Source organism: Lampetra fluviatilis, unplaced genomic scaffold (assembly GCF_964198595.1).
Source record: "Lampetra fluviatilis unplaced genomic scaffold, kcLamFluv1.1 SCAFFOLD_488, whole genome shotgun sequence".
Lineage (NCBI taxonomy): Eukaryota > Metazoa > Chordata > Hyperoartia > Petromyzontiformes > Petromyzontidae > Lampetra > Lampetra fluviatilis.
The window spans coordinates 1-27351 of NW_027621190.1; the positions used below are offsets into that span (position 1 = coordinate 1).

General features: G+C 58.9%; 2 protein-coding genes and 1 long non-coding RNA gene across 6 annotated transcripts in view; all 3 read right to left on the reverse strand.

The window, feature by feature from the left end:
• Window positions 1-2: 2 nt before the first annotated feature.
• Window positions 3-6894, reverse strand: LOC144954914 (uncharacterized). The gene is made up of 3 exons (XR_013641432.1): window positions 6393-6894; window positions 388-744; window positions 3-20 (listed from the first exon to the last, which is right to left on the reverse strand). It is a non-coding gene; the product is annotated as an uncharacterized LOC144954914 (long non-coding RNA).
• Window positions 6895-12379: 5485 nt separating this feature from the next.
• Window positions 12380-20489, reverse strand: NGRN (neugrin, neurite outgrowth associated). 4 transcript variants are annotated; one of them, XM_078885293.1, is made up of 3 exons: window positions 20451-20489; window positions 15671-15778; window positions 12380-12795 (listed from the first exon to the last, which is right to left on the reverse strand). In XM_078885293.1, exons 1-3 carry the CDS (start codon window positions 20474-20476, stop codon window positions 12648-12650), a joined length of 282 nt encoding a protein of 93 aa, XP_078741419.1. In that variant the 5' UTR covers window positions 20477-20489; the 3' UTR covers window positions 12380-12647. The 4 variants fall into 4 exon arrangements, with proteins under 4 accessions (XP_078741419.1, XP_078741418.1, XP_078741417.1 ...); XM_078885292.1 differs by lacking the exon at window positions 20451-20489 and adding an exon at window positions 20279-20346; XM_078885291.1 differs by lacking the exon at window positions 20451-20489 and adding an exon at window positions 19285-19323.
• Window positions 20490-24127: 3638 nt separating this feature from the next.
• LOC144954915 (uncharacterized) overlaps window positions 24128-27351 on the reverse strand; it is a gene marked incomplete at its 5' end in the record, with an annotated part of 47114 nt that continues 43890 nt past the window's right edge. Inside the window, 3 exons of the mRNA XM_078885290.1 lie at window positions 24128-24409; window positions 25095-25957; window positions 26905-27024. Coding sequence (XP_078741416.1) covers window positions 24128-24409; window positions 25095-25957; window positions 26905-27024 — 1265 coding nt within the window. The remainder of the gene's footprint in view (window positions 24410-25094; window positions 25958-26904; window positions 27025-27351) is intronic.

Here is a 27351-nt window from a genome sequence, read left to right on the forward strand (position 1 = left end):
AGCACGGCCTGCTGCTGCTGCTGCGGGTCGCGGGGTCACGGGGGGTCGCGGGGGTCATGGGGGGGGGGCGGCGTAGGGGTTAGCGCTGCGTTGCGGACACGGCGACCTCCTGTACACCAGGCGAGGTAGTCAACATCTCCTAGCCACCGAGATGATGATGATGAGAGACACGCAGACTCCAAATCTACAGCAGCGGGCGTCGTCAGGGTCGGGATCAAACCCACGACCTCCTGCGCACCAGGCGAGGTAGTCAACATCTCCTAGCCACCCTAACCGCTATCACCCCTAACCACCGACACCCACTCCCCGACACCCACCCCCGACACCCCCCCCAGCCCCCCCCCCCCCCAGCCCCCCCCCCACCCCCACCCCCCCCCCGCCACTCACCACGTGGGTCCACTGGCAACAGGCCAGCGAGCTCATCTCGGCGAGGACCTCCAGGGCGAGCGAAACCTCCCCGGCGCCCATCAGCGCCGGCTCCCGCAGCGCCAGGCACCGCAGCACCAGCTCCGCCTGCACGCAGCAGTCCGGCGTGACCCCCCCCACCACCACCACCGCCCCCCCCCGGGGGAGGAGGAGAGGCGGGGGCTAGCGGGGTCGCGGAAGACGCTGGTGACACGGTCTTCAGCGCCGGATGCGGGAGGTGCTGGTGGTGGTTGTGGTGGTGGTTGTGGTGGTGGTTGTGGTGGTTGTTGTGGTGGTGGTGGTGGTGGTGGTCCCCGTCCAGGCGAGCGGATGCCGAGCCTGCCGTCGCGACGGGGAGAGATGGGAGACGGTCGCGGGACAGCACTTAGGTCGACTCAGACTTAAGGCGGGCAAGCTGGTTCGTGTGTAGCGTAGTGTAGTGGGTAGCGTAGTGTAGTGGGTAGTGATGGGGGTAGTGATAGGGGCAGTAATAGGAGTAACGATTGGGGTAGTGATAGGGGCAGTAATAGGGGTAGTGATAGGGGTAGTGATAGGGGTAGTGATAGGGGTGGTGATAGGGGTAGTGATAGGGGTAGTGATAGGGGTGGTGATAGGGGTAGTGATAGGGGTGGTGATAGGGGTAGTGATAGGGGTAGTGATAGGGGTAGTGATAGGGGTAGTGATAGGGGTGGTGATAGGGGTGGTGATAGGGGTAGTGGTAGGGGTGGTGATAGGGGTGGTGATAGGGGTAGTGGTAGGGGTAGTGATAGGGGTGGTGATAGGGGTGGTGATAGGGGTAGTGATAGGGGTGGTGATAGGGGTAGTGGTAGGGGTAGTGATAGGGGTGGTGATAGGGGTGGTGATAGGGGTAGTGGTAGGGGTAGTGATAGGGGTGGTGATAGGGGTGGTGATAGGGGTAGTGATAGGGGTAGTGGTAGGGGTAGTGATAGGGGTGGTGATAGGGGTGGTGATAGGGGTAGTGATAGGGGTGGTGATAGGGGTGGTGATAGGGGTAGTGATAGGGGTAGTGGTAGGGGTAGTGATAGGGGTGGTGATAGGGGTGGTGATAGGGGTAGTGGTAGGGGTAGTGATAGGGGTGGTGATAGGGGTGGTGATAGGGGTAGTGATAGGGGTAGTGGTAGGGGTAGTGATAGGGGTGGTGATAGGGGTAGTGACAGGGGTAGTGATAGGGGTGGTGATAGGGGTAGTGATAGGGGTAGTGACAGGGGTAGTGGTAGGGGTAGTGATAGGGGTAGTGACAGGGGTAGTGATAGGGGTAGTGATAGGGGTAGTGATAGGGGTAGTGATAGGGGTAGTGATAGGGGTAGTGATAGGGGTAGTGATAGGGGTAGTGATAGGGGTAGTGGTAGGGGTAGTGATAGGGGTAGTGATAGGGGTGGTGATAGGGGTAGTGATAGGGGTAGTGATAGGGGTAGTGATAGGGGTAGTGATAGGGGTAGTGACAGGGGTAGTGATAGGGGTAGTGATAGGGGTAGTGATAGGGGTAGTGATAGGGGTGGTGATAGGGGTAGTGATAGGGGTAGTGATAGGGGTGGTGATAGGGGTGGTGATAGGGGTGGTGATAGGGGTGGTGATAGGGGTAGTGGTAGGGGTAGTGATAGGGGTAGTGATGGTAGTGGTAGGGGTAGTGATAGGGGTGGTGGTAGGGGTAGTGATAGGGGTGGTGATAGGGGTAGTGGTAGGGGTAGTGATAGGGGTAGTGATAGGGGTAGTGGTAGGGGTAGTGATAGGGGTAGTGATAGGGGTGGTGATAGGGGTAGTGATAGGGGTAGTGATAGGGGTGGTGATAGGGGTAGTGGTAGGGGTAGTGGTAGGGGTAGTGATAGGGGTAGTGATAGGGGTGGTGATAGGGGTAGTGATAGGGGTAGTGATAGGGGTGGTGGTAGGGGTAGTGATAGGGGTAGTGGTAGGGGTAGTGGTAGGGGTAGTGATAGGGGTAGTGATAGGGGTAGTGATAGGGGTGGTGATAGGGGTGGTGATAGGGGTAGTGATAGGGGTAGTGATAGGGGTGGTGATAGGGGTAGTGGTAGGGGTAGTGATAGGGGTAGTGATGGTAGTGGTAGGGGTAGTGATAGGGGTGGTGATAGGGGTAGTGATAGGGGTGGTGATAGGGGTAGTGGTAGGGGTGGTGATAGGGGTGGTGGTAGGGTAGTGATAGGGGTAAGTGGTAGGGGTAGTGATAGGGGTAGTGATAGGGGTGGTGATAGGGGTAGTGGTAGGGTAGTGATAGGGGTGGTGATAGGGGTAGTGATAGGGGTAGTGGTAGGGGTAGTGATAGGGGTAGTGATAGGGTAGTGATAGGGGTAGTGATAGGGGTAGTGGTAGGGGTAGTGATAGGGGTAGTGATAGGGGTAGTGATAGGGGTAGTGATAGGGGTAGTGGTAGGGGTAGTGATAGGGGTAGTGATAGGGGTAGTGATAGGGGTAGTGGTAGGGGTAGTGATAGGGGTAGTGGTGGGGTAGTGATAGGGTAGTGATAGGGGTAGTGATAGGGGTAGTGGTAGGGGTAGTGATAGGGGTGGTGATAGGGGTAGTGGTAGGGGTAGTGATAGGGGTAGTGATAGGGGTAGTGGTAGGGGTAGTGGTAGGGGTTGTGATAGGGTAGTGATAGGGGTAGTGGTAGGGGTAGTGAGGGGTAGTGATAGGGGTAGTGATAGGGGTAGTGGTAGGGGTAGTGATAGGGGTAGTGATAGGGGTAGTGATAGGGGTAGTGATAGGGGTAATGATAGGGGTAGTGATAGGGGTAGTGATAGGGGTAGTGGTAGGGGTAGTGATAGGGGTAGTGATAGGGGTAGTGATAGGGGTAGTGATAGGGGTAATGATAGGGGTAATGATAGGGGTAGTGATAGGGGTAGTGATAGGGGTAGTGATAGGGGTAGTGATAGGGGTTGTGATAGGGGTAGTGATAGGGGTTGTGATAGGGGTAGTGACAGGGGTAGTGACAGGGGTAATGATAGGGGTTAGTGATAGGGGTAGTGATAGGGGTAGTGGTAGGGGTAGTGATAGGGGTAATGATAGGGGTAGTGATAGGGGTAGTGATGGGGGTAGTGGTAGGGGTAGTGATAGGGGTAGTGATAGGGGTAGTGATGGGGGTAGTGATAGGGGTAGTGATAGGGGTAGTGGTAGGGGTAGTGATAGGGGTAGTGATAGGGGTAGTGATAGGGGTTAGTGATAGGGGTAGTGGTAGGGGTAGTGATAGGGGTAGTGATAGGGGTAGTGATAGGGGTAGTGGTAGGGGTAGTGATAGGGGTAGTGACAGGGGTAGTGACAGGGGTAATGATAGGGGTAGTGATAGGGGTAGTGATAGGGGTAGTGATAGGGGTGGTGGTAGGGGTAGTGGTAGGGGTAGTGATAGGGGTGGTGATAGGGGTAGTGATAGGGGTAGTGATAGGGGTGGTGGTAGGGGTGGTGGTAGGGGTGGTGATAGGGGGTGGTGATAGGGGTAGTGATAGGGGTAGTGATAGGGGTGGTAATAGGGGTAGTGATAGGGGTAGTGATAGGGGTGGTGACAGGGGTAGTGGTAGGGGTAGTGATAGGGGTGGTGGTAGGGGTGGTGATAGGGATGGTGATAGGGGTAGTGATAGGGGTGGTGGTAGGGGTAGTGATAGGGGTGGTAATAGGGGTAGTGATAGGGGTAGTGGTAGGGGTAGTGATAGGGGTGGTGATAGGGATGGTGATAGGGGTAGTGATAGGGGTGGTGATAGGGGTAGTGATAGGGGTAGTGGTAGGGGTAGTGATAGGGGTGGTGGTAGGGGTAGTGATAGGGGTGGTAATAGGGGTAGTGATAGGGGTAGTGATAGGGGTGGTGATAGGGGTAGTGACAGGGGTAGTGATAGGGGTGGTGATAGGGGTAGTGGTAGGGGTGGTGATAGGGGTGGTGATAGGGGTGGTGGTAGGGGTGGTGATAGGGGTGGTGATAGGGGTAGTGATAGGGGTAGTGACAGGGGTAGTGATAGGGGTGGTGATAGGGGGTAGTGGTAGGGGTGGTGATAGGGGTGGTGATAGGGGTGGTGATAGGGGTGGTGGTAGGGGTGGTGATAGGGGTGGTGATAGGGGTAGTGACAGGGGTAGTGATAGGGGTGGTGGTAGGGGTAGCGACAGTAATAGGGGCTGTAATAGGGACAGTAATAGGGGTAGCGACAGTAATAGGGACAGTAATAGGGGTAGCGACAGTAATAGGGGCAGTAATAGGGACAGTAATAGGGGTAGCGACAGTAATAGGGGCTGTAGTCCTTGACCACTCATCGTGAGTTCGTCACCGATTCCACGACGACCACCCACCGCATCGAGCCGGGGATGAGAATTGCAACCTCACCGTGACCAGGCCGGGGGACAGGGGGAGGGGGCAGTGAGACCCACAGACTCACACAAAGACCCACAGACTCACACAGAGACCCACAGACTCACACAGAGACCCACAGACTCACACAGAGACCCACAGACTAATCACACAGAGACCCACAGACTCACACAGAGACCCACAGACTCACACAGAGACCCACAGACTCACACAGAGACCCACAGACTCATCACACAGAGACCCACAGACTCACACAGAGACCCATAGACTCACACAGAGACCCACAGACTCACACAGAGACCCACAGACTAATCACACAGAGACCCACAGACTCATCACACAGAGACCCACAAACTCACACAGAGACCCACAAACTCACACAGAGACCCACAGACTCACACAGAGACCCACAGACTCACACAGAGACCCACAGACTCACACAGAGACCCACAGACTCACACAGAGACCCATAGACTCACACAGAGACCCACAGACTCATCACACAGAGACCCACAGACTCACACAGAGACCCACAGACTAATACAGAGACCCACAGACTCATCACACAGAGACCCACAGACTCACACAGAGACCCACAGACTCACACAGAGACCCACATACTCACACAGAGACCCACAGACTCACACAGAGACCCACAAACTCATCACACAGAGACCCACAGACTCACACAGAGACCCATAGACTCACACAGAGACCCACAGACTCACACAGAGACCCACAGACTCACACAGAGACCCACAGACTAATCACACAGAGACCCACAGACTCATCACACAGAGACCCACAAACTCACACAGAGACCCACAAACTCACACAGAGACCCACAGACTCACACAGAGACCCACAGACTCACACAGAGACCCACAGACTCACACAGAGACCCACAGACTCACACAGAGACCCATAGACTCACACAGAGACCCACAGACTCATCACACAGAGACCCACAGACTAATACAGAGACCCACAGACTCATCACACAGAGACCCACAGACTCACACAGAGACCCACAGACTCACACAGAGACCCACATACTCACACAGAGACCCACAGACTCACACAGAGACCCACAGACTTCCCATACAGAGACTCATAGACTCACACAGAGACCCATAGACTCACACACAGACACCCACAGACTCACACAGAGACCCATAGACTCATCACACAGAGACCCATAGATTCACACAGAGACCCATAGACTCATCACACAGAGACCCATAGACTCATCACACAGAGACCCATAGACTCACACAGAGACCCACAGACTCACACAGAGACCCATAGACTCATCACACAGAGACCCATAGACTCACACAGAGACACCCACAGACTCACACAGAGACCCATAGACTCACACACAGACACCCACAGACTCACACAGAGACCCATAGACTCATCACACAGAGACCCATAGACTCACACAGAGACCCACAGACTTTCCATACAGAGACTCATAGACTCATCACAAAGAGACCCACAGACTCACACAGAGACCCATAGACTCACACACAGAGACCCATAGACTCGCACAGAGACCCACAGACTCACACACAGTTACACACACACACGCACGTGCACGCCCACACACACGAAGGCCCATTGCCCGAAACGTCGCCCGCCCCCCTCCAGCCCGGGCAACTCACCCCCCGCGGAGTCTGTGGCCAGGCCCCTGGCGAGCGCCAGCAGCTTGCTGAGACTCGGCCCAGGGGGGGGGGTGGGGGGGGTGGGGGGGGTGGGGGGGGCCGCAGGGCCCCAGAGACGACTCCGGGGACGCTCCGGCGGGCCGGTCGGAGGCCGCCGTCGACATCGTTGACATCGACATCATCGACATCATCGACATCGTCGCCTTCGACATCGTCGTCATCGTCGTCGTCATCATCGTCGTCATCGGCGCCTTCAATATCGTCATCGTCGTCGTCATCGGCGCCTTCGACATCGTCGTCATCGTCGTCATCGGCGCCTTCAATATCGTCATCATCGGCGCCTTCGACATCGTCGACATCGCCACCATCATCGTCGCCGTCGTCGACGTCGCCTTCATCGTCTCATCGTTCATCCCCGCGTGGCGGCCGGGCGGCCGCAGCGCCACCACCTCCTCCTCCTCCTTCGCCGTGCCCCGGGCCTCCGCGGCCTCCTGCTGCCCCCCCCCCTCCTGCTGCCCCCCCTCCTGCTCCTCCTGCCGCTCCTGGGCGCGACCGCGAGCGACGGGTCGCACCGGCGGGCGACGGTGGCCCGGCGAGGAGCGGCGGCCACCACGACCCTCGAAGATGGAGGAGGAGGAGGCCGCCGGGGCGAAGGGCCGCGTCGGGCCCGCTGGGACGAGCGGTCCAGAGTCGCGACGCAGCGGCCGCCCTGCTGCTGATGACGCTGCTGGCGTTGGCTGCTGCTGATGACGCTGCTGATGATGACGCTGATGATGATGCTGATGCCGAGGCTGATGATGTTGACGCTGCTGATGATGACGCTGATGATGATGCTGAGGCTGATGATGATGATGCTGCTGCTGACGCTGATGATGATGACGCTGCTGCTGAGGCTGATGATGATGATGATGCTGCTGCAGCTGATGACGGTGACGCTGATGATGACGCTGCTGCTAATGACGCTGCTGCTAATGACGCTGCTACTGATGACGGTGCTGATGATGCTGCTGATGATGCTGCTGATGCTGATGCTGATGCGAGCCCTGGCTGAGTGAAGGGCCGCCACCGAGCGAAGGTCCGCGCAGGGCTGAAGGTCCGAGCCTGACGGGCCAAGCTCGGAGACATCATCCCCCAAGAGGCGTGGGGCCTTGGTGCTGACGAGACGTCAAGACGGACACTGCTGCTGCTGATGATGATGTTGTTGATGTTGTTGATGTTGTTGATGTTGCTGCTGCTGATGTTGTTGATGATGATGATGTTGTTGATGTTGTTGCTGCTGATGTTGCTGCTGCTGCTGATGTTGTTGATGATGATGTTGTTGATGATGATGTTGTTGATGTTGTTGATGTTGCTGCTGCTGCTGATGTTGTTGATGTTGCTGCTGATGTTGTTGATGTTGCTGCTGCTGCTGATGTTGTTGATGTTGCTGCTGCTGCTGATGTTGTTGATGATGATGATGATGTTGTTGATGTTGTTGTTGATGATGTTGTTGCTGCTGTTGTTGCTGTTATAGTTGTTGTTGCCGCTGCTGCTGCTGCTGTTCCTGCTTCGTCGAGCGATGAGAAACGCCGACGGAGTTCGGCACCGCGCACCCGACAATTCCTGCTCGCCCCCCCCTCTCTCTCCCCTCTCTCTCCCCTCTCTCTCCCCTCTCTCTCCCCTCTCTCTCCCCTCTCTCTCCCCTCTCTCTCCCCTCTCTCTCCCCTCTCTCTCCCCTCTCTCTCCCCTCTCTCTCCCCTCTCTCTCCCCTCTCTCTCCCCTCTCTCTCCCCTCTCTCTCCCCTCTCTCTCCCCTCTCTCTCCCCCTCTCTCTCCCCTCTCTCTCCCCTCTCTCCCCCCTCTCTCCCCCCTCTCTCCCCCCTCTCTCTCCCCTCTCTCTCCCCTCTCTCTCCCCTCTCTCCCCCCTCTCTCCCCCCTCTCTCCCCCCTCTCTCTCCCCTCTCTCTCCCCTCTCTCTCCCCTCTCTCTCCCCTCTCTCCCCCCTCTCTCCCCCCCTCTCTCTCCCCTCTCTCTCCCCTCTCTCTCTCCTCTCTCCCCCCTCTCTCTCCCCTCTCTCTCCCCTCTCTCTCCCCTCTCTCTCCCCTCTCTCTCCCCTCTCTCTCCCCTCTCTCTCCTCTCTCTCCCCTCTCTCTCCCCTCTCTCTCCCCCTCTCGCTCCCCTCTCTCTCTCCTCTCTCCCCCCTCTCTCTCCCCTCTCTCTCCCCTCTCTCTCTTCTGCTGCTGCTGTCAAACAACCGCTCTGTGTCTATCCGGTGTGTGTGTGTGGGGGGGGGTAGCGTCCTGGAACGTCGGACTAGCAAGTGGGTGGCAGTCGCCGTGCCCGTACGCGTGGGGGAGGAGTGGGAGGGTAGAATTGGTAGTATTATTTTTTTGTTCAACTATTATCTACTGTATTTGTTTCAACTACGTCGGGTGAGTAAGCGTTTCGCTTTGGCTACACAACGTCGCGTTTCTCGTCAAAGCTCTGCCCTGACCATCACAGAGACTCGCACTCATAGAGCACAAAGACAAAGATCCCCCGTGTAGCCTCTAACAGACTGTAGGGGCAAGTGCTGTTAGCGAGCACCTATGAAGGCCGCAACGGCACACGAGGGGATGGGTGGCTACCAGCACCACGCCCGACCGCCTTTGTCTCCCCAGTGGCGATGTTTACTACGCACCGCTACACCAGGTAACTCATTTCGGGCTGAGTCGACCTAGGGGAGGCCCAGGACCGGTTCAGATAATCATCACCGGTGAGCGGGAATCGAACCCGGGTCGCTGGGTTCATAGCGCAGCGTAGCGCTAACCACTACACCCACCGCTCCCACAGAGACTCACACTCATAGAGCACCCAGATAGAACCAGAGACCCACAGACAACTACAGAGAACCACACTCAGAGACCCACAGACACCTACAGAGAACCACAGACACCTACAGAGAACCACACTCAGAGACCCACAGACACCAACAGAGACCCACAGAGACCCACACTCATAGAGACCCACAGACACCTACAGAGACCCACAAAAACCAACACTCATAGAGACCCACAGACACCTACAGAGACCCACAAAAACCAACACTCATAGAGACCCACAGAGACCCGTATAGAACCACAGAGACCCACACTCAGAGACCCACAGACACCTACAGAGACCCACAGAGACCCACACTCATAGAGACCCACAGACAACTACAGAGACCCACAGAGACCCACACACAACTACAGAGACCCACACTCAGAGACCCACAGACACCTACAGAGACCCACAGAAACCCTCACTCATAGAGACCCACAGACAACTACAGAGACCCACAGAGACCCACACTCAGAGACCCACAGACACCTACAGAGACCCACAGAAACCCTCACTACTACTATAGAGACCCACAGAAACCCTCACTCATAGAGACCCACAGAAACCCACACTCATAGAGACCCACAGAGACCCGTATAGAACCACAGAGACCCACACAGACCTACAGAGATCCATACTCATCGAGATCCAAGCGTAGCTTTTATATCAGAAGCGACACTGACCGATAGCCGCTCACGCAAAGTTGCGACTTGTCACCATCACCATCATCACCATCATCACCATCACCACCATCACCACCACCATCACCAACGGTGCAGAGAAAATAAGCGGCGTTCTTGGGCTTCTGTTGAGTGTGAGCGGACGTCGCTTGCGAACAGCAACCACCAAAGAGCTTCACACCTCTTCGGATTTCCTACTCTCGGTCGAGCGGTCAAGTCGTCCTTGACCTCTCACGGGGTCGACTGACTGTCCACCCCACCACCACCACCACAACAAACCCTGCCGCTCACTCTCTCCCAGTAATTGTCTTGGGCAGCTGCAACCAAGTCGCTTCGATAGGACAACAAACAAACAAACAACAACAAACAACAACGACGACGAAGAGGACACGAGAGACAGATCAAGGACTCTACTGTACGTCTGAGAACACGGAAACACGTGGGGAGCAGAAGTGGGAGGACTTCCGCGCACGTGACCGGGAAGTCCCTCCCCCCCACCTCCCTATCCAGGACACGCCCACCTCTCCAGGGACACGCCCGCCTCTCCATGGCACGCCCACCTCTCCAGGGACACGCCCACCTCTCCAGGACACGCCCACCTCTCCAGGGACACGCCCACCTCTCCATGGCACGCCCACCTCTCCAGGAACACGCCCACCTCTCCATGGCACGCCCACCTCTCCATGGCACGCCCACCTCTCCAGGGACACGCCCCACCTCTCCATGGCACGCCCACCTCTCCAGGGACACGCCCACCTCTCCAGGGACACGCCCACCTCTCCATGGCACGCCCACCTCTCCATGGCACGCCCACCTCTCCAGGGACACGCCCACCTCTCCATGGCACGCCCACCTCTCCAGGGACACGCCCACCTCTCCAGGGACACGCCCATCCCTCCAGGACACGCCCACCCCTCTATGCATAGAGACCCCCCCCCCACACACGGAGGACTGAACTGGCAAGTACAGTATAAATAAAGTTTAATGAGTTGCGAGCACGTGTCATCAAGGCAGACGTTTCGAAACTCGAGTCGACTCCAGTTGCCCCCTTCCCCCCCCCTCAAACCCCCCATTTCCCCCCCATCTCACCCCTCCCCCATCCCCTATCTCCCCCCCTCATGTCTCCCCCACATCTCCCTCCCCCCCCACATCTCCCTCCCTCCCCCACCTCAATCCCACATCTCCCCAAATCTCCCCCCCACATCTCCCCCCCACCTCAATCCCTCATCTCCCCCCACATCTCCCCCCACATCTCCCCCCCCCTATCTCCCCCCTCCCCTATCTCCCCCCCCATCTCCCCCACATCTCCCCCCTCCCCTATCTCCCCCCCCATCTCCCCCCACATCTCCCCCCCCCATCTCCCCCCCCCCCAACTCCCCCCCCCATCTCCCCCCATCTCCCCCCTCCCCTATCCCCCCCCCAACTCCCCCCTCCCCTATCTCCCCCCCCATCTCCCCCCACATCTCCCCCCCACCATCTCCCCCCCCCCATCTCCCCCCCCAACTCCCCCCCCAACTCCCCCCCCCATCTCCCCCCCCAACTCCCCCCCTCATCTCCCCCCTCCCCTATCCCCCCCCCACTTCTCCCCCCACCCCCCCCACATCTCCCCCCACATCTCCCGCCCCACATCCCCCCCCCCCCCCATTTCCCTCCCTCCCCCCCTCACCCCCCACATCCCCCCCCTCCCCTCCCCGGAGGAGCTCATATCCGGTACAGGAAGTTGCCGCGGTGGTCCAGGATGTCGCGTCCGACTCGCCGCGTCTCCGGCTTCGCCAGCGGCCGGCGCCGGTGCTCGTCGGCGAGCCGCTCCATCTCCCCGGCGCTCGGCAGCCGTCCCGGCGACGCCTCGGCGCGACCGTCACCGTCACCGCGACCCTCAACGCGACCCTCACCGTCACCGCGACCCTCGCCGTCACCGTGGCCGTCACCGCGACCCTCACCGCGACCCTCAACGCGACCGTCACCGTCACCACGACCCTCGCCGTCACCGTCACCGCGACTCTCACCGCGACTCTCACCGCGACCCTCACCGCGACCCTCACCGCGACCCTCACCGCGACCCTCACCATCACCGTCACCCGTCGCGGCCGTGAGCGCCAACAGCAGCCACGGGTGGCGGGCGCGGTGCATCGGCGCTTGCGGGCGAGGGCGGCGGGCTGGGGGGAGGGCGGCGGCGGCGATGGGGAGGAGGACGTTGCCAACCGCGCGTCCTCCGAGTTGGCACGCCGACGGTGCTGCTGGTGCCGCCGTAACCAGCACAAGCAGCAGCAGGAGCAGCTTGAGAGGCAGACGGTGGAGGAGGTGTCACATGGGCAGTTCGGCCCAGCGGCACAACGCCGCCGCCGCCACCACCACCGTGCCCACCACCACCACCACCATCGTACCCACCACCACCACCACCGTACCCACCACCACCACCGCCGCCACCGTGCCCACCACCACCACCGCCGTACCCACCACCACCATATCCACCACCGTGCCCACCATCACCGTATCCACCGCCACCACCGCTGCCATGCCCACCACCACAAGCGCCGGCGGTCAATCGCAACCGCGCCGCTCAACCGCGCCGCCTGGCAGCTCCCGCCGTCCCGCGGGCGACGCCGGCCCCCTCAAACCGCACGGCGCCGGGCCCGGCGAGGAGGGGATGGCGGTGAGGAGGAGGAGGAGTGGCGGGGAGCGCCGTGAGGAGGTGCTGGTGGTGGTGGTGTCGGTGGCGTCCTCCCGGCACGTTGGCTAGCGCCGCGACGTCTTGCTTGGCGCGCCGAGTGGCGGACGGACGAAGCGGCTGCGTAGGACGCGCGCCACCACGGAGGGCGGCACGCCGAAGCCCGCCGACAGGCGCGGCACGGGCCACTCGCCGGGACTCTCCTGGGCCAGGAACCTGGTGGGGAGGGGGTGGTGGTGGGGGGTGGTGGGGTGTGGTGGGGGGTGGGGGGTGGTGGTGTGGTGGTGTGGTGGGGTGGTGGGGGGGGGTGGGGTGGTGGTGATGGTGGGGTGGTGTGGTGGTGGTGGTGGGGTGGTGGTGGTGGTGGTGTGGTGGTGGTGGGGTGGTGGTGGTGGTGGGGTGGTGGTGATGGTGGGGTGGTGTGGTGGTGGTGGGGTGGTGGTGGTGGTGGGGTGGTGGTGGGGGGGGGTGGGGTGGTGGGTGATGGTGGGGTGGTGTGGTGGTGGTGGTGGTGGGGTGTGGTGGTGTGGGGTGGTGGTGGTGGTTGGGTGGTGGTGTGGTGGTGGTGGTGGTGGGGTGGTGTGGTGGTGGGGTGGTGGTGGGGTGGTGTGGTGGTGGTGGTGGTGTGGTGGTGGTGGTGGTGGGGTGGTGGTGGTGGTGGGGTGGTGGTGATGGTGGGGTGGTGTGGTGTGGTGGTGGTGGTGGTGGTGGTGGTGGTGGGGTGGTGGTGGTGGTGGGGTGGTGGTGGGGGGGGGTGGGGTGGTGGTGATGGTGGGGTGGTGTGGTGGTGGTGGTGGTGGGGTGGTGGTGTGGTGGGGTGGTGGTGGTGGTGGGGTGGTGGTGGTGGTTGGGTGGTGGTGGTGGTGTGGTGGTGGGTGGGGTGGTGGTGATGGTGGGGTGGTGTGGTGGTGGTGGTGTGGTGGTGTGGTGGTGGTGGGGTGGTGGTGGTGGTGGGGTGGTGGTGGTGGGGTGGTGGTGGTGGTGGTGGTGGGGTGGTGGTGGTGGTGGGGTGGTGGTGTGGTGGTGGTGGGGGGGCGGTCAAACAGTGCCAAGGTTATTATTGTTGTTGACACTGAGAGATGTTGACTACCTCACCTGGTGCACAGGAGGTCGTGGGTTCCATCCCGACCCTGACGACGCCTGCTGCTGCTGTAGATTGGTTGTCTGCGTGTGGTGGTGTGGTGGTGGTAGTGTTGTGGTGATGGTTGTGTGGTGGTGGTGGTGGTGGTTGTGTGATGGTGGTGTGGTGGTGGTAGTGTTGTGGTGATGGTTGTGTGGTGGTGGTGGTGGTTGTGTGATGGTGGTGTGGTGGTGGTAGTGTTGTGGTGATGGTTGTGTGGTGGTGTGGTGGTTGTGTGATGGTGTGTGGTGGTGGTAGTGTTGTGGTGATGGTTGTGTGGTGGTGTGGTGGTTGTGTGATGGTGGTGTGGTGGTGGTAGTGTTGTGGTGATGGTTGTGTTGTGATGGTGGTGTGGTGGTTGTGTGGTGGTGTGGTGGTGGTTGCGTGGTGGTGGTAGTGTGGTGGTGATGGTTGTGTGGTGGTGTGGTGGTTGTGTGATGGTGGTGTGGTGGTGGTAGTGTTGTGGTGATGGTTGTGTTGTGATGGTGGTGTGGTGGTTGTGTGGTGGTGTGGTGGTGGTTGCGTGGTGGTGGTAGTGTGGTGGTGATGGTTGTGTGGTGGTGTGGTGGTTGTGTGGTGGTGTGGTGGTGGTAGTGTTGTGGTGATGGTTGTGTTGTGATGGTGGTGTGGTGGTTGTGTGGTGGTGTGGTGGTGGTTGCGTGGTGGTGGTAGTGTGGTGGTGATGGTTGTGTGGTGGTGTGGTGGTTGTGTGGTGGTGTGGTGGTGGTAGTGTTGTGGTGATGGTTGTGTGGTGGTGGTGGTTGCGTGATGGTGGTGTGGTGGTGGTAGTGTTGTGGTGATGGTTGTGTGGTGGTGTGGTGGTTGTGTGATGGTGGTGTGGTGGTGGTAGTGTTGTGGTGATGGTTGTGTGGTGGTGTGGTGGTTGTGTGATGGTGGGTGTGGTGGTGTTAGTGTTGTGGTGATGGTTGTGTTGTGATGGTGGTGTGGTGGGTTGTGTGGTGGTGTGGTGGTGGTTGCGTGGTGGTAGTGTGGTGGTGATGGTTGTGTGGTGGTGTGGTGGTTGTGTGATGGTGGTGTGGTGGTGTTAGTGTTGTGGTGATGGTTGTGTTGTGATGGTGGTGTGGTGGTTGTGTGGTGGTGTGGTGGTGGTTGCGTGGTGTAGTGTGGTGGTGATGGTTGTGTGGTGGTGTGGTGGTTGTGTGATGGTGGTGTGGTGGTGGTAGTGTTGTGGTGATGGTTGTGTGGTGGTGTGGTAGTTGTGTGGTGGTGTGGTGGTGGTAGTGTTGTGGTGATGGTTGTGTTGTGATGGTGGTGTGGTGGTTGTGTGGTGGTGTGGTGGTGTTGCGTGGTGGTAGTGTGGTGGTGATGGTTGTGTGGTGGTGTGGTGGTTGTGTGGTGGTGTGGTGGTGGTAGTGTTGTGTGATGGTTGTGTTGTGATGGTGGTGTGGTGGTTGTGTGGTGGTGTGGTGGTGGTTGCGTGGTGGTGGTAGTGTGGTGGTGATGGTTGTGTGGTGGTGTGGTGGTTGTGTGGTGGTGTGGTGGTGGTAGTGTTGTGGTGATGGTTGTGGGTGGTGGTGGTGGTTGTGTGATGGTGGTGTGGTGGTGGTAGTGTTGTGGTGATGGTTGTGTGGTGGTGTGGTGGTGGTTGCGTTGTGGCGGTGGTGGTAGTATTGTGGTGATGGTTGTGTTGTGGTGGTGTGGTGGTGGTGTGGTGGTGGCGGTTGCGTGGTGGTGTGGTGGTGGTCATGTTGCGGTGATGGTCGCGTTGTGGCGGTGGTTGCGTTGTGGCGGTGGTTGCGTTGTGGCGGTGGTGATAGTATTGTGGTGATGGTTGTGTTGTGGTGGTGTGGTGGTGGTGTGGTGGTGGCGGTTGCGTGGTGGTGTGGTGGTGGTCATGTTGCGGTGATGGTTGCGTTGTGGCGGTGGTCGCGTTGTGGCGGTGGTTGCGGTGGTGGTGGTTGTTGCGGCTACGACTCAAGTGAGCTCCAGTGCATGCCTGCTGCCCGTCACCTCATGTGCTCCATCGCCTCCCAGGTGAGGCGCCTTTCTGGAGGCCCCGGATCGAAGTGTCTCCTCATGCGGTGCTCGTTCACCGCCCTGCGGTGATTCCGTAGAAACCTGCAACCGCACAACCGCACAACCGCACAACCGCACAACCGCACAACAGCTTAACCACAACATCAATGGATTGACCAGAGCGGCGGCTGAGTTAGAACCCGCTGATGCACTCCCATCCACGCACTCTCCTGCCTCTCCCCCCTCACCTCACCCCCCTCACCTCACCCCACTCACCTCACCCCACTCACCTCACCCCCTCACCTCACCCCCCTACCTCACCCCCTCACCTCACCCCACTCACCTCACCCCCCTCACCTCACCCCACTCACCTCACCCCCCTCACCTCACCCCACTCACCTCACCCCCCTCACCTCACCCCCCTCACCTCACCCCCACTCACTCTCACCCCCTCACCTCACCCCCTCACCTCACCCCACTCACCTCACCCCACTCACCTCACCCCCCTCACCTCACCCCACTCACACTCACCCCACTCACCTCACCCCCCTCACCTCACCCCACTCACCTCGCCCCACTCACCTCACCCCACTCACCTCACCACTCACCTCACCCACTCACCTCACCCCCCTCACCTCGCCCCACTCACCTCGCCCCACTCACCTCGCCCCACTCACCTCGCCCCACTCACCTCGCCCCACTCACCTCGCCCCACTCACCTCACCCCACTCACCTCACCCACTCACCTCACCCCACTCACCTCACCCCCCTCACCTCGCCCCACTCACCTCGCCCCACTCACCTCACCCCACTCACCTCACCCCACTCACCTCACCCCCCTCACCTCGCCCCACTCACCTCACCCCCCTCACCTCGCCCCACTCACCTCACCCCCCTCACCTCACCCACTCACCTCACCCCCCTCACCTCACCCACTCACCTCACCCCACTCACCTCACCCCACTCACCTCACCCCCTCACCTCGCCCCACTCACCTCACCCCACTCACCTCACCCCACTCACCTCACCCCCCTCACCTCACCCCACTCACCTCACCCCACTCACCTCACCCCACTCACCTCACCCCCCTCACCTCGCCCCACTCACCTCACCCCCCTCACCTCGCCCCACTCACCTCACCCCCCTCACCTCACCCACTCACCTCACCCCCCTCACCTCACCCACTCACCTCACCCCACTCACCTCACCCCACTCACCTCGCCCCCCTCACCTCGCCCCACTCACCTCGCCCCACTCACCTCACCCACTCACCTCACCCCACTCACCTCACCCCCCTCACCTCGCCCCACTCACCTCACCCCACTCACCTCACCCCACTCAACCTCAACCCCCCCCCTCACCTCACCCCACTCACCTCACCCACTCACCTCACCCCCCTCACCTCGCCCCACTCACCTCGCCCCACTCACCTCACCCCCCTCACCTCGCCCACTCACCTCACCCCACTCACCTCACCCCCCCTCACCTCACCCCCCTCACCTCACCCCACTCACCTCACCCCACTCACCTCACCCCCCTCACCTCGCCCACTCACCTCACCCCCCTCACCTCGCCCCACTCACCTCACCCCCCTCACCTCACCCCCCTGACCTCACCCACTCACCTCACCCCACTCACCTCACCCCACTCACCTCACCCCCCTCACCTCACCCCACTCACCTCACCCCCCTCACCTCGCCCCACTCACCTCACCCCCCTCACCTCACCCCCCTCACCTCACCCCACTCACCTCACCCCCCTCACCTCGCCCCACTCACCTCACCCCCCTCACCTCACCCCACTCACCTCACCCCCACTCACCTCACCCCCCTCACCTCGCCCCACTCACCTCACCCCACTCACCTCACCCCCCTCACCTCACCCCACTCACCTCACCCCCCTCACCTCACCCCACTCACCTCACCCCCCTCACCTTACCCCACTCACCTCACCCCCCTCACCTCACCCCCCTCACCTCACCCCACTCACCTCGCCCACTCACCTCGCCCCACTCACCTCGCCCCCCTCATCTCACCCCACTCACCTCACCCCACTCACCTCACCCACCTCACCCCGCCCACCTCACCCCGCCCCACTCACCCCGCCCCACTCACCTCACCCCACTCACCTCACCCCACTCACCTCACCCCACTCACCTCACCCCACTCACCTCACCCCCCTCACCTCACCCCACTCACCTCACCCCACTCACCTCACCCCACTCACCTCACCCCACTCACCTCACCCCACTCCCATACCTCTCCCCTGACCCCACCCCACTCACCTCACCCCCCTCACCTCACCCCACTCACCTCACCCCACTCACCTCACCCCACTCACCTCACCCCACTCACCTCACCCCACTCACCTCACCCCACTCACTCACCCCACTCCCATACCTCTCCCCTGACCCCACCCCACTCACCTCACCCCACTCACCTCACCCCACTCACCTCACCCCACTCACCTCACCCCACTCACCTCACCCCACTCACCTCACCCCACTCACCTCACCCCACTCACCTCACCCCACTCACCTCACCCCCCTCACCTCACCCCACTCACCTCACCCACTCAACCTCACCCCACTCACCTCACCCCACTCACCTCACCCCCCTCACCTCACCCCACTCACCTCACCCCACTCACCTCACCCCACTCACCTCACCCCACTCACCTCACCCCACTCACCTCACCCCCCTCACCTCACCCCACTCACCTCACCCCACTCACCTCACCCCACTCACCTCACCCCCCTCACCTCACCCCACTCACCTCACCCCACTCACCTCACCCCACTCACCTCACCCCACTCACCTCACCCCCCTCACCTCACCCACTCCCCTACCTCTCCCCTCACCCACTCACCTCACCCCCCTCACCTCACCCCACCACTCACCTCACCCCACTCCCCTACCTCTCCCCTGACCCCACCCCACTCACCTCACCCCCCTCACCTCACCCCACTCACCTCACCCCACCACTCACCTCACCCCACTCCCCTACCTCTCCCCTGACCCCACCCCACTCACCTCACCCCACTCACCTCACCCCCCTCACCTCACCCCACTCCCCTACCTCTCCCCTCACCCACTCACCTCACCCCCCTCCTCACCCCACCACTCACCTCACCCCACTCCCTACCTCTCCCTGACCCCACCCCACTCACCTCACCCCCCTCACCTCACCCCACTCCCCTACCTCTCCCCTCACCCACTCACCTCACCCCCCTCACCTCACCCCACCACTCACCTCACCCCCACTCCCCTACCTCTCCCCTGACCCCACCCCACTCACCTCACCCCCCTCACCTCACCCCACTCACCTCACCCCACTCACCTCACCCCCATCACCTCACCCCACCCCTCACCTCACCCCACCACTCACCTCACCCCACTCCCCTACCTCTCCCCTCTCACCCCACCACTCACCTGTACATCTCCTCATCGGGGTCCATTCTCCCCACGTCTCCCCCCCCCTCCTCCTCTTCCCCCTCCTCCCCTCCTCCTCCTCCCCCGCGGGGTCCCCGTCTCCCCTCGCCTCACCCCACTCACCTACCTCTCCCCTCACCTCACCTCACTCACCTACCTCTCACCTCACCCACTCACCTGTACATCTCCTCGTCAGGGTCCATTCTCCCCACGTCTCCCCCCCTCCTCCTCCCCCTCCTCCCCCTCCTCCTCCACCGCGGGGTCCCCATCTCCCCTCGCCTCACCCCACTCACCTTCCTCTCACCTCACCTCTCCCCACTCCCCTACCTCTCACCTCATCCCACCACTCACCTGTACATCTCCTCATCGGGGTCCATTCTCCCCACGTCTCCCCCCCCCTCCTCCTCTTCCCCCTCCTCCCCTCCTCCTCCTCCCCCGCGGGGTCCCCGTCTCCCCTCGCCTCACCCCACTCACCTACCTCTCCCCTCACCTCACCTCACTCACCTACCTCTCACCTCACCCCACTCACCTGTACATCTCCTCGTCAGGGTCCATTCTCCCCACGTCTCCCCCCTCCTCCTCCCCCTCCTCCCCCTCCTCCTCCACCGCGGGGTCCCCATCTCCCCTCGCCTCACCCCACTCACCTTCCTCTCACCTCACCTCTCCCCACTCCCCTACCTCTCACCTCATCCCACCACTCACCTGTACATCTCCTCATCGGGGTCCATTCTCCCCACGTCTCCCCCCTCCTCTTCCTCTTCCCCCTCCTCCCCTCCTCCTCCTCCCCCGCGGGGTGCCCGTCTCCCCTCGCCTCACCCCACTCACCTACCTCTCCCCTCACCTCACCTCACTCACCTACCTCTCACCTCACCCCACTCACCTGTACATCTCCTCATCGGGGTCCATTCTCCCCACGTCTCCCCCCTCCTCCTCCCCCTCCTCCCCCCCTCCTCCTCCCCCGCGGGGTCCCCATCTCCCCTCGCCTCACCCCACTCACCTTCCTCTCACCTCACCTCATTCCAGAGGTGTGGACTCGAGTCATGTGACTTGGACTCGAGTCAGACTCGAGTCATGAATTTGATGACTTGCGACTCGACTTGGACTTGCATAACAATGACTTTGTCCCACCTATGCCTCACTCCCCTACCTCTCACCTCATCCCACCACTCACCTGTACATCTCCTCGTCGGGGTCCATTCTCCCCACGTCTCCCCCCTCCTCCTCCCCCTCCTCCCCCCCTCCTCCTCCCCCGCGGGGTCCCCATCTCCCCTCGCCTCACCCCACTCACCTTCCTCTCACCTCACCTCTCCCCACTCCCCTACCTCTCACCTCACCCCACTCACCTGTACATCTCCTCGTCGGGGTCCATTCTCCCCACGTCCCCCCCCTCCTCCTCCTCTTCCCCCTCCTCCCCTCCTCCTCCTCCCCCGCGGGGTGCCCGTCTCCCCGCGCCGCGCCCGGAGCTCCCGAACCCCGGCGAAGACGCGTGGATCAACACCGAGGGCTGCGGCCTAAACACCGGCGGGGGGCCTCGGCCTCGCCTAGATTCCCTGCCGGGTGGCCCCTGCCCGGGCCCGGGCAAGGGCGAGGGGAAGCCGGCGAGCCGGCACGGGAGACGGCGCAGAGACCACGCCGCCGCGCAACCGCGAAACGTCAGCCGCACGGCAGCCTCCATTGTTGTTTGTTGTTGTTGTTTGTTTGTTTGTTGTCGGATTGTGGATTGGAGTATGACGGAGATTTGAGTTTTGGCACGAGGAGTTATTTTTTAAAAGTCCAGTCGGGAATTCGCGCACGCGTGGTTACAGTACGAGGGGTGGGGCTCCGCCATGTTGGTTAGGGGAGGGGGGGGCTTGCTGACACGACGGCCATCTTGGTCAGGGAAGGGTGCGGAGGTTGTGATGGGGGCGGGGGGATTCATGCTGACGCTGCGGCCATCTTGGTCAGGGAAGAGTGCAGATGTGATGCGGGCGAGGGGATTCACGCTGACGCGGCGGCCATCTTGGTAAGGGAAGGGTGCAGATGTGATGGGGACGGGGGTATTCATGTTGACGCGGCGGCCATCTTGGTAAGGGAAGGGTGCAGATGTGATGGGGACGGGGGTATTCATGCTGACGCGGCGGCCATCTTGGTCAGGGAAATGTGCAGAGGAAGTGATGGGACAGGGATTCATGCTGACGCATCGGCCATCTTGGTTAGGGAATGAAGCTTGCGTGACGGCCATGTTAGTCAGGGAAGGCTGCGTGGTTAATTCAGTAACTTGATTTCTTGGAAAATGAATCTATTTATAGTGTTTGAACATCTTAACACACATCTCGTTTTGTTGCCAGAATTGGCAAAACCTTTATTCTTATTTTTCATACTTTGAGATACCGCCAAAAAAGGTCCCCCATGATTTCGCTGCTGCTCAACTCGAGCTGAGAATGCTCTGATACGTGTGCCATTGCCCTTGTACCGGTCTGACACTGCCGGTGAGACTTAGCCATGAAGAAAGACAATGCCATCATTTATATAACAGGTCCCTGCGGGGTGGGCTGGTAGGAACGAATAACCAAATAATATAAACATCATGTATTATTACACTTGTTTAGCCAGGAAAGCGTCACTGAGTGTGAAGGTTTTTGTAGGGTCCTGCCAAGTGTTTGCAGTAGGGGGCGATGCTGCTACACCGAATCTGACGATACGAAGGGAGAGTTTGAGGCCTAGTTCTAGGCTTTAGGTCTAGCTGTAGGCTTTAGGCCGCTGTGAGTTAATTTGTAATTTAAATGTTTTAATTATTAATGTAAAAGCTTTAAATGTAAATGTTTCTATTAAAAAACATGAGGGGATGTAACATTGTTAAACATTAACTCCCTTTCACACACGCGGGGGTACGATACGAAGGGAGAGGTTGAGGCCTAGTTCTAGGCTTTAGGCCTAGCTGTAGGCTTTAGGCCGCTGTGAGTTAATTTGTAATTTAAATGTTTTAATTATTAATGTAAAAGCTTTAAATGTAAATGTTTCTATTTAAAAACATGAGGGGATGTAACATTGTTAAACATTAACTCCCTTTCACACACGCGGGGGTACGATACGAAGGGAGAGGTTGAGGCCTAGTTCTAGGCTTTAGGCCTAGCTGTAGGCTTTAAGCCGCTGTGAGTTAATTTGTAATTTAAATGTTTTAATTAAAAACTATCTCAGGGAATTATAAGGGAATGTTACACTTGTTTAGCCAGGAAAGCCTCACTGAGTCTACAGGTTTTTTGTAGGGTCCTGCCAAGTGTTTGCAGTAGGGGGCGATCTTGCTACACCTAATCGGACATCGGACGGACGGACGATATAATCTATTGTAGGCTGGTTCACTTCGTTCCTACCAGTAGAACACTGTAATTACATTACTATTAAACACTTTCCTGCGGAGGGAGCTGGTAGGAACGTCGGGTTGCTCGGTCAATGGCCTACAGGGTCAACGGCGGCGTGGTGTATTCCGCAAATATGCCCGACTGTGATGGCGGGCACAAGCCGGCGTGAGTAGGTGAAACGTTGAGTTTCATAAGGGCACCACGGGGTGAGCAGCCCCTCCCCACCCAGCCCCACCCTCTCCACCCAGCCCCTCCCCACCCTCCCCACCCAGCCCCACCCTCCCCACCCTGCCCCTCCCCACCCTTCCCACCCAGCCCCTCCCCACCCTTCCCACCCAGCCCCTCCCCACCCTGCCCTCTCCAACCAGCCCCACCCTCCCCACCCAGCCCCTCTCCACCCTCCGCTCCCCACCCAACCCAACCCCTCCCCACCCTCCCCTCCCCACCCAGCCCCTCCCTCCCCACCCAGCCCCTCCCCACCCTCCCCTCTCCACCCAGCCCCACCCCTCCCATTTTTTGATGCACGACGGACGGACACAATAATCCCCTGTGGGCTGGTGGAACCAGGTGGTTCCTACCAGTATACCACTATAATTACATTACTATTAAACACAATGCATACATAGGTATTAAACACGATTAGGGGCCGTCCATAAATGACGTCACACACCTAGTGACGATTTGTGACGTCACATCAAAATGCGCAACTTTTAAAATAAATATAGACAACACGTTCTACTTAATTCAATAGACTTTTTAATAAATGTTTTCTCCTACAACATCAGAGTACAGCGCCACATTAAATACGCACTACAATGACAATAGTTTAAAGCGATTTGAAGCATGTTTTATTTGGGGGAGGGCAGGGCTACCAGCTCACCTGTTGAGCTGCCCCAGAAATTAGTTTTTAAATCCTTTATATTAAGTTCACTTGCTTGCTTGCTTAGGACCGTGCAAATCTTTCGGTCGTTTTTTAACCCACTTCCCGTGATCCAATCGAGCTGACATTTTCCACACAGACTCGTTGTGCGTGACAATTAATTTTCGTGAAAAATGTTTTTCCAAAATTTTCCACTTTTTAGGAATTTTTTTCATATTTCATTTAAAATACCAATGTGATAAAAATTGAAACTCTTACTCAAGAAAAACAGAAATGAATAATAAAATAAAACCGATGCCAGGCATATAAAGGATTTATAGTGAAAAAATGAGTTTTTAAATCCTTTATATTAAGTTCACTTGCTTGCTTAGGACCGTGCAAATCTTTCGGTCGTTTTTTAACCTACTTCCCGTGATCCAATCGAGCTGACATTTTCCACACAGACTCGTTGTGCGTGACAATTTATTTTCGTGAAAACATTTTTTCCTAAATTTTACACTTTTAGGACAAAAAAATTAAATATTTAATTACCAATTGCTCAATGCTGCCATGCAATCATCTGACCCATAGGTGGCAGCCATCTCAAGCCAGAGGACGAGAGGACTCTAGCCGCCACGCATATAAAGGATTTAGAGTGAAAAACTTAGTTTTTACGGGTTATACTTGTTTTTTTTATTAATTTGTTACCCATTTAGGGGGTCCGTGTGTTGCCCCGTAGACACCCCCACCATGACCCTCTCTGCACGGAGGGGCGAGGGGATGTCTCTCGGCCCCCCCGGCTGGAACCCCAGAAACACGAGGGTCACAGGGGTGTGATGACCCCCGACGGAGCTGAGGCTGTGGGGGTTTGCGGGAGGGGAGGTGTCGCCTCGCCGTGCCCCCAGGGCTCCGTCGCCTGGCCGTGCCCCCAGGGCTCCATCGCCTGGCCGTGCCCCCAGGGCTCCATCGCCTGGCCGTGCCCCCAGGGCTCCATCGCCTGGCCGTGCCCCCAGGGCTCCATCACCTGGCCGTGCCCCCAGGGCTCCGTCACCTGGCCGTGCCCCCAGGGCTCCATCGCCTCGCCGTGCCTCCAGGGCTCCATCGCCTGGCCGTGCCCCCAGGGCCCTGTCCCATCGAAGGGCCTCATCCTCCCTCGATGCCCCAAGGGCCTCATCCCTCAAATAGCTCCCCGAGGTTTCATCAACCCCCAGCTCCCCACCCCCTCTGAGGGCCCCTACCCCCCTGATTGCCCTCAGGGCGCTATCCCCTCTCTGTGCCCCCAGGGCGCTATCGTCTCTCAATGCCCCCAGGGCTCTGTCCTCCCTCTGTGCCGCCAGGGACCTATTGTCAATTAGTGCCCTCAGGGCGCTTTCTTCTCTCTGTGCCCCTATGGCCCTTTCTTCTCTCTGTGCCCCCAGGGCCCTATCGTCTCTTAGTGCCCCCAGGGCCCTATCGTCTCTTAGTGCCCCCAGGGCCCTTTCCCCTCTCTGTGCCCCCAAGACCCTATCGTCTCTTAGTGCCCCCAGGGCTCCATCCCCTCTCTGTGCCCCCAGGGCGCTATCCCCTCTCTGTGCCCCCAAGACCCTATCGTCTCTTAGTGCCCCCAGGGCATTATCCCCTCTCTGTGCCCCCAGGGCTCCATCCCCTCTCTGTGCCCCCAGGGCGCTATCCCCTCTCTGTGCCCCCAATACCCTATCGTCTCTTAGTGCCCCCAGGGCGCTATCCCTTCTCTGTGCCCCCAGGGCTCCATCCCCTCTCTGTGGCCCCAAGACCCTATCGTCTCTTAGTGCCCCCAGGGCATTATCCCCTCTCTGTGCCCCCAGGGCCCTATCCCCTCTCTGTGCCCCCAAGACCCTATCGTCTCTTAGTGCCCCCAGGGCGCTATCCCCTCTCTGTGCCCCCAGGGCTCCATCCCCTCTCAGTGCCCCCAGGGCGCTATCGTCTCTCAATGCCCTCAGGGCTCTTTCTTCCCTTAGTGCCCTCAGGGCTCTATCGTCTATTTGTGCCCCCAGGGCCCTATCCCCTCTCTCTAGCCCCAGGTTTCCACTCAATGGCCCGAGGTCCCCACTCAATGGCCCCAGGTCCCCACTCTTTAATGCCCCCAGGGCTCTTTCTTCTCTTAGTGCCCCCAGGGCTCTATCGTCTCTCAGTGCCCCCAGGGCTCTGTCCTCCCTCTGTGCCCCCAGGGCGCTATCCCCTCTCTGTAGCCCCAGGTCCCCACTCTTCAATGCCCCCAATGCTCTATCGTCTCTTAGTGCCCCCAGGGCCCTTTCTTCCCTTAGTGCCCCCAGGGCCCTTTCTTCTCTCTGTGCCCGCAGGGCCCCATCGTCTTTCTCTAGCCCCAGGTCCCCACTCTTCAATGCCCCCAGGGCGCTATCGTCTCTTAGTGCCCCCAGGGCTCTGTCCTCCCTCTGTGCCCCCAGGGCCCCCTGAGCTTGCTGCAGCAGCATCTGGAACTCGTGGGGGGAGAGGGGGGCGTGGGCCCCCCCTGGGGGCAGGAGCTCATGAACGGTGCGTCCCTCGTCCTCGTAGACTTTGTGGGGGGCCCCGTGGGGGGCCCCGACCCCCGGGGAGCCCCCCGATTCGGCCGACAGGAGGCGGGTGAGACCGGAGCGGGGGTCACGCTCCACGCGGAGGAGGAGAGACACGGGGACTGGGGGGGGGGGGGGGAGAGGGGGTTAGTGCTGTGCTAGTATACTACACTATACACTACACTACTATACACTACACTATACACTACACTACTATACACTACACTATAGACTGCACTATAGACTACACTACTATACACTACACTATACACTACACTATACACTACACTATAGACTACACTATAGACTACACTACTATACACTACACTACTATACACTACCCTATACACTACACTATACACTACACACTATACAATACACTATAGACTACACTATACAATACACTACACTATACACTACTATACACTACACTACTATACACTACACTATAGACTACACTATACACTACTATACACTACACACTACTATACTACTATACACTACACTACTATACACTACACTATTATACACTACACTATACACTACACTATACACTACACTATACACTACACTATACACTACACTACACACTACTATACTACTATACTATACACTACACTATACACTACACTATACACTACACTATACACTACTATACTACTATACTATACACTACACTACTATACACTACACTATACACTACAGACAGACAGACAGCGAGGCAGACAGGCAAATAGACAGACAGGCAGACAGACAGACAGGCAGACATTCAGACAGACAAATAGATAGTCACACAGTCAGACAGTCAGACAGACAGTCAGACAGTCAGACAGTCACACAGTCAGACAGACAGACAGACAAACAGGCAGTCAGATATTCAGACAGACAGACAGGCAGTCAGTCACACAGTCAGACAGTCACACAGTTAGACAGTCAGTCACACAGTCAGTCACACAGTCAGTCACACAGTCAGACACACAGACAGTCACACAGTCAGACAGTCAGTCACACAGTCAGTCACACAGTCAGACAGACAGGCAGACAGCCAAACAGACAGCCGGACACCCACCGGGTCCGAGCGGGCAGCGTGAGTGCGTTGGGAGGGGGCGCTGGGGGCGGTGGGGGGCGGGGGGCCCCCCCCCAGCGGGGTTCAGGTCCGGGATCTCCATGAAGATCAAAGCCACGGGGCCTGGGGGGGGGGGGGCACTCGGTTAACCCGTTAACCGAGTAAACCCGTTAACCCATTAACCCGTCAATACACTCACCCATTAACCTGTTAACCTGTTAACCCATTAATCCATTAAACCGTTAACCCATTAAACCGTTAACCCATTAACATATTAACCCGTTAACCCATTAACCCGTTAACCCATTAACACATTAACACATTAACCCATTAAACCGTTAACACATTAACATATTAACCCGTTAACCCATTAACCCGTTAACCCATTAACACATTAACCCATTACCATATTAACCCGTTAACCCATTAACCCGTTAATCCATTAACCCA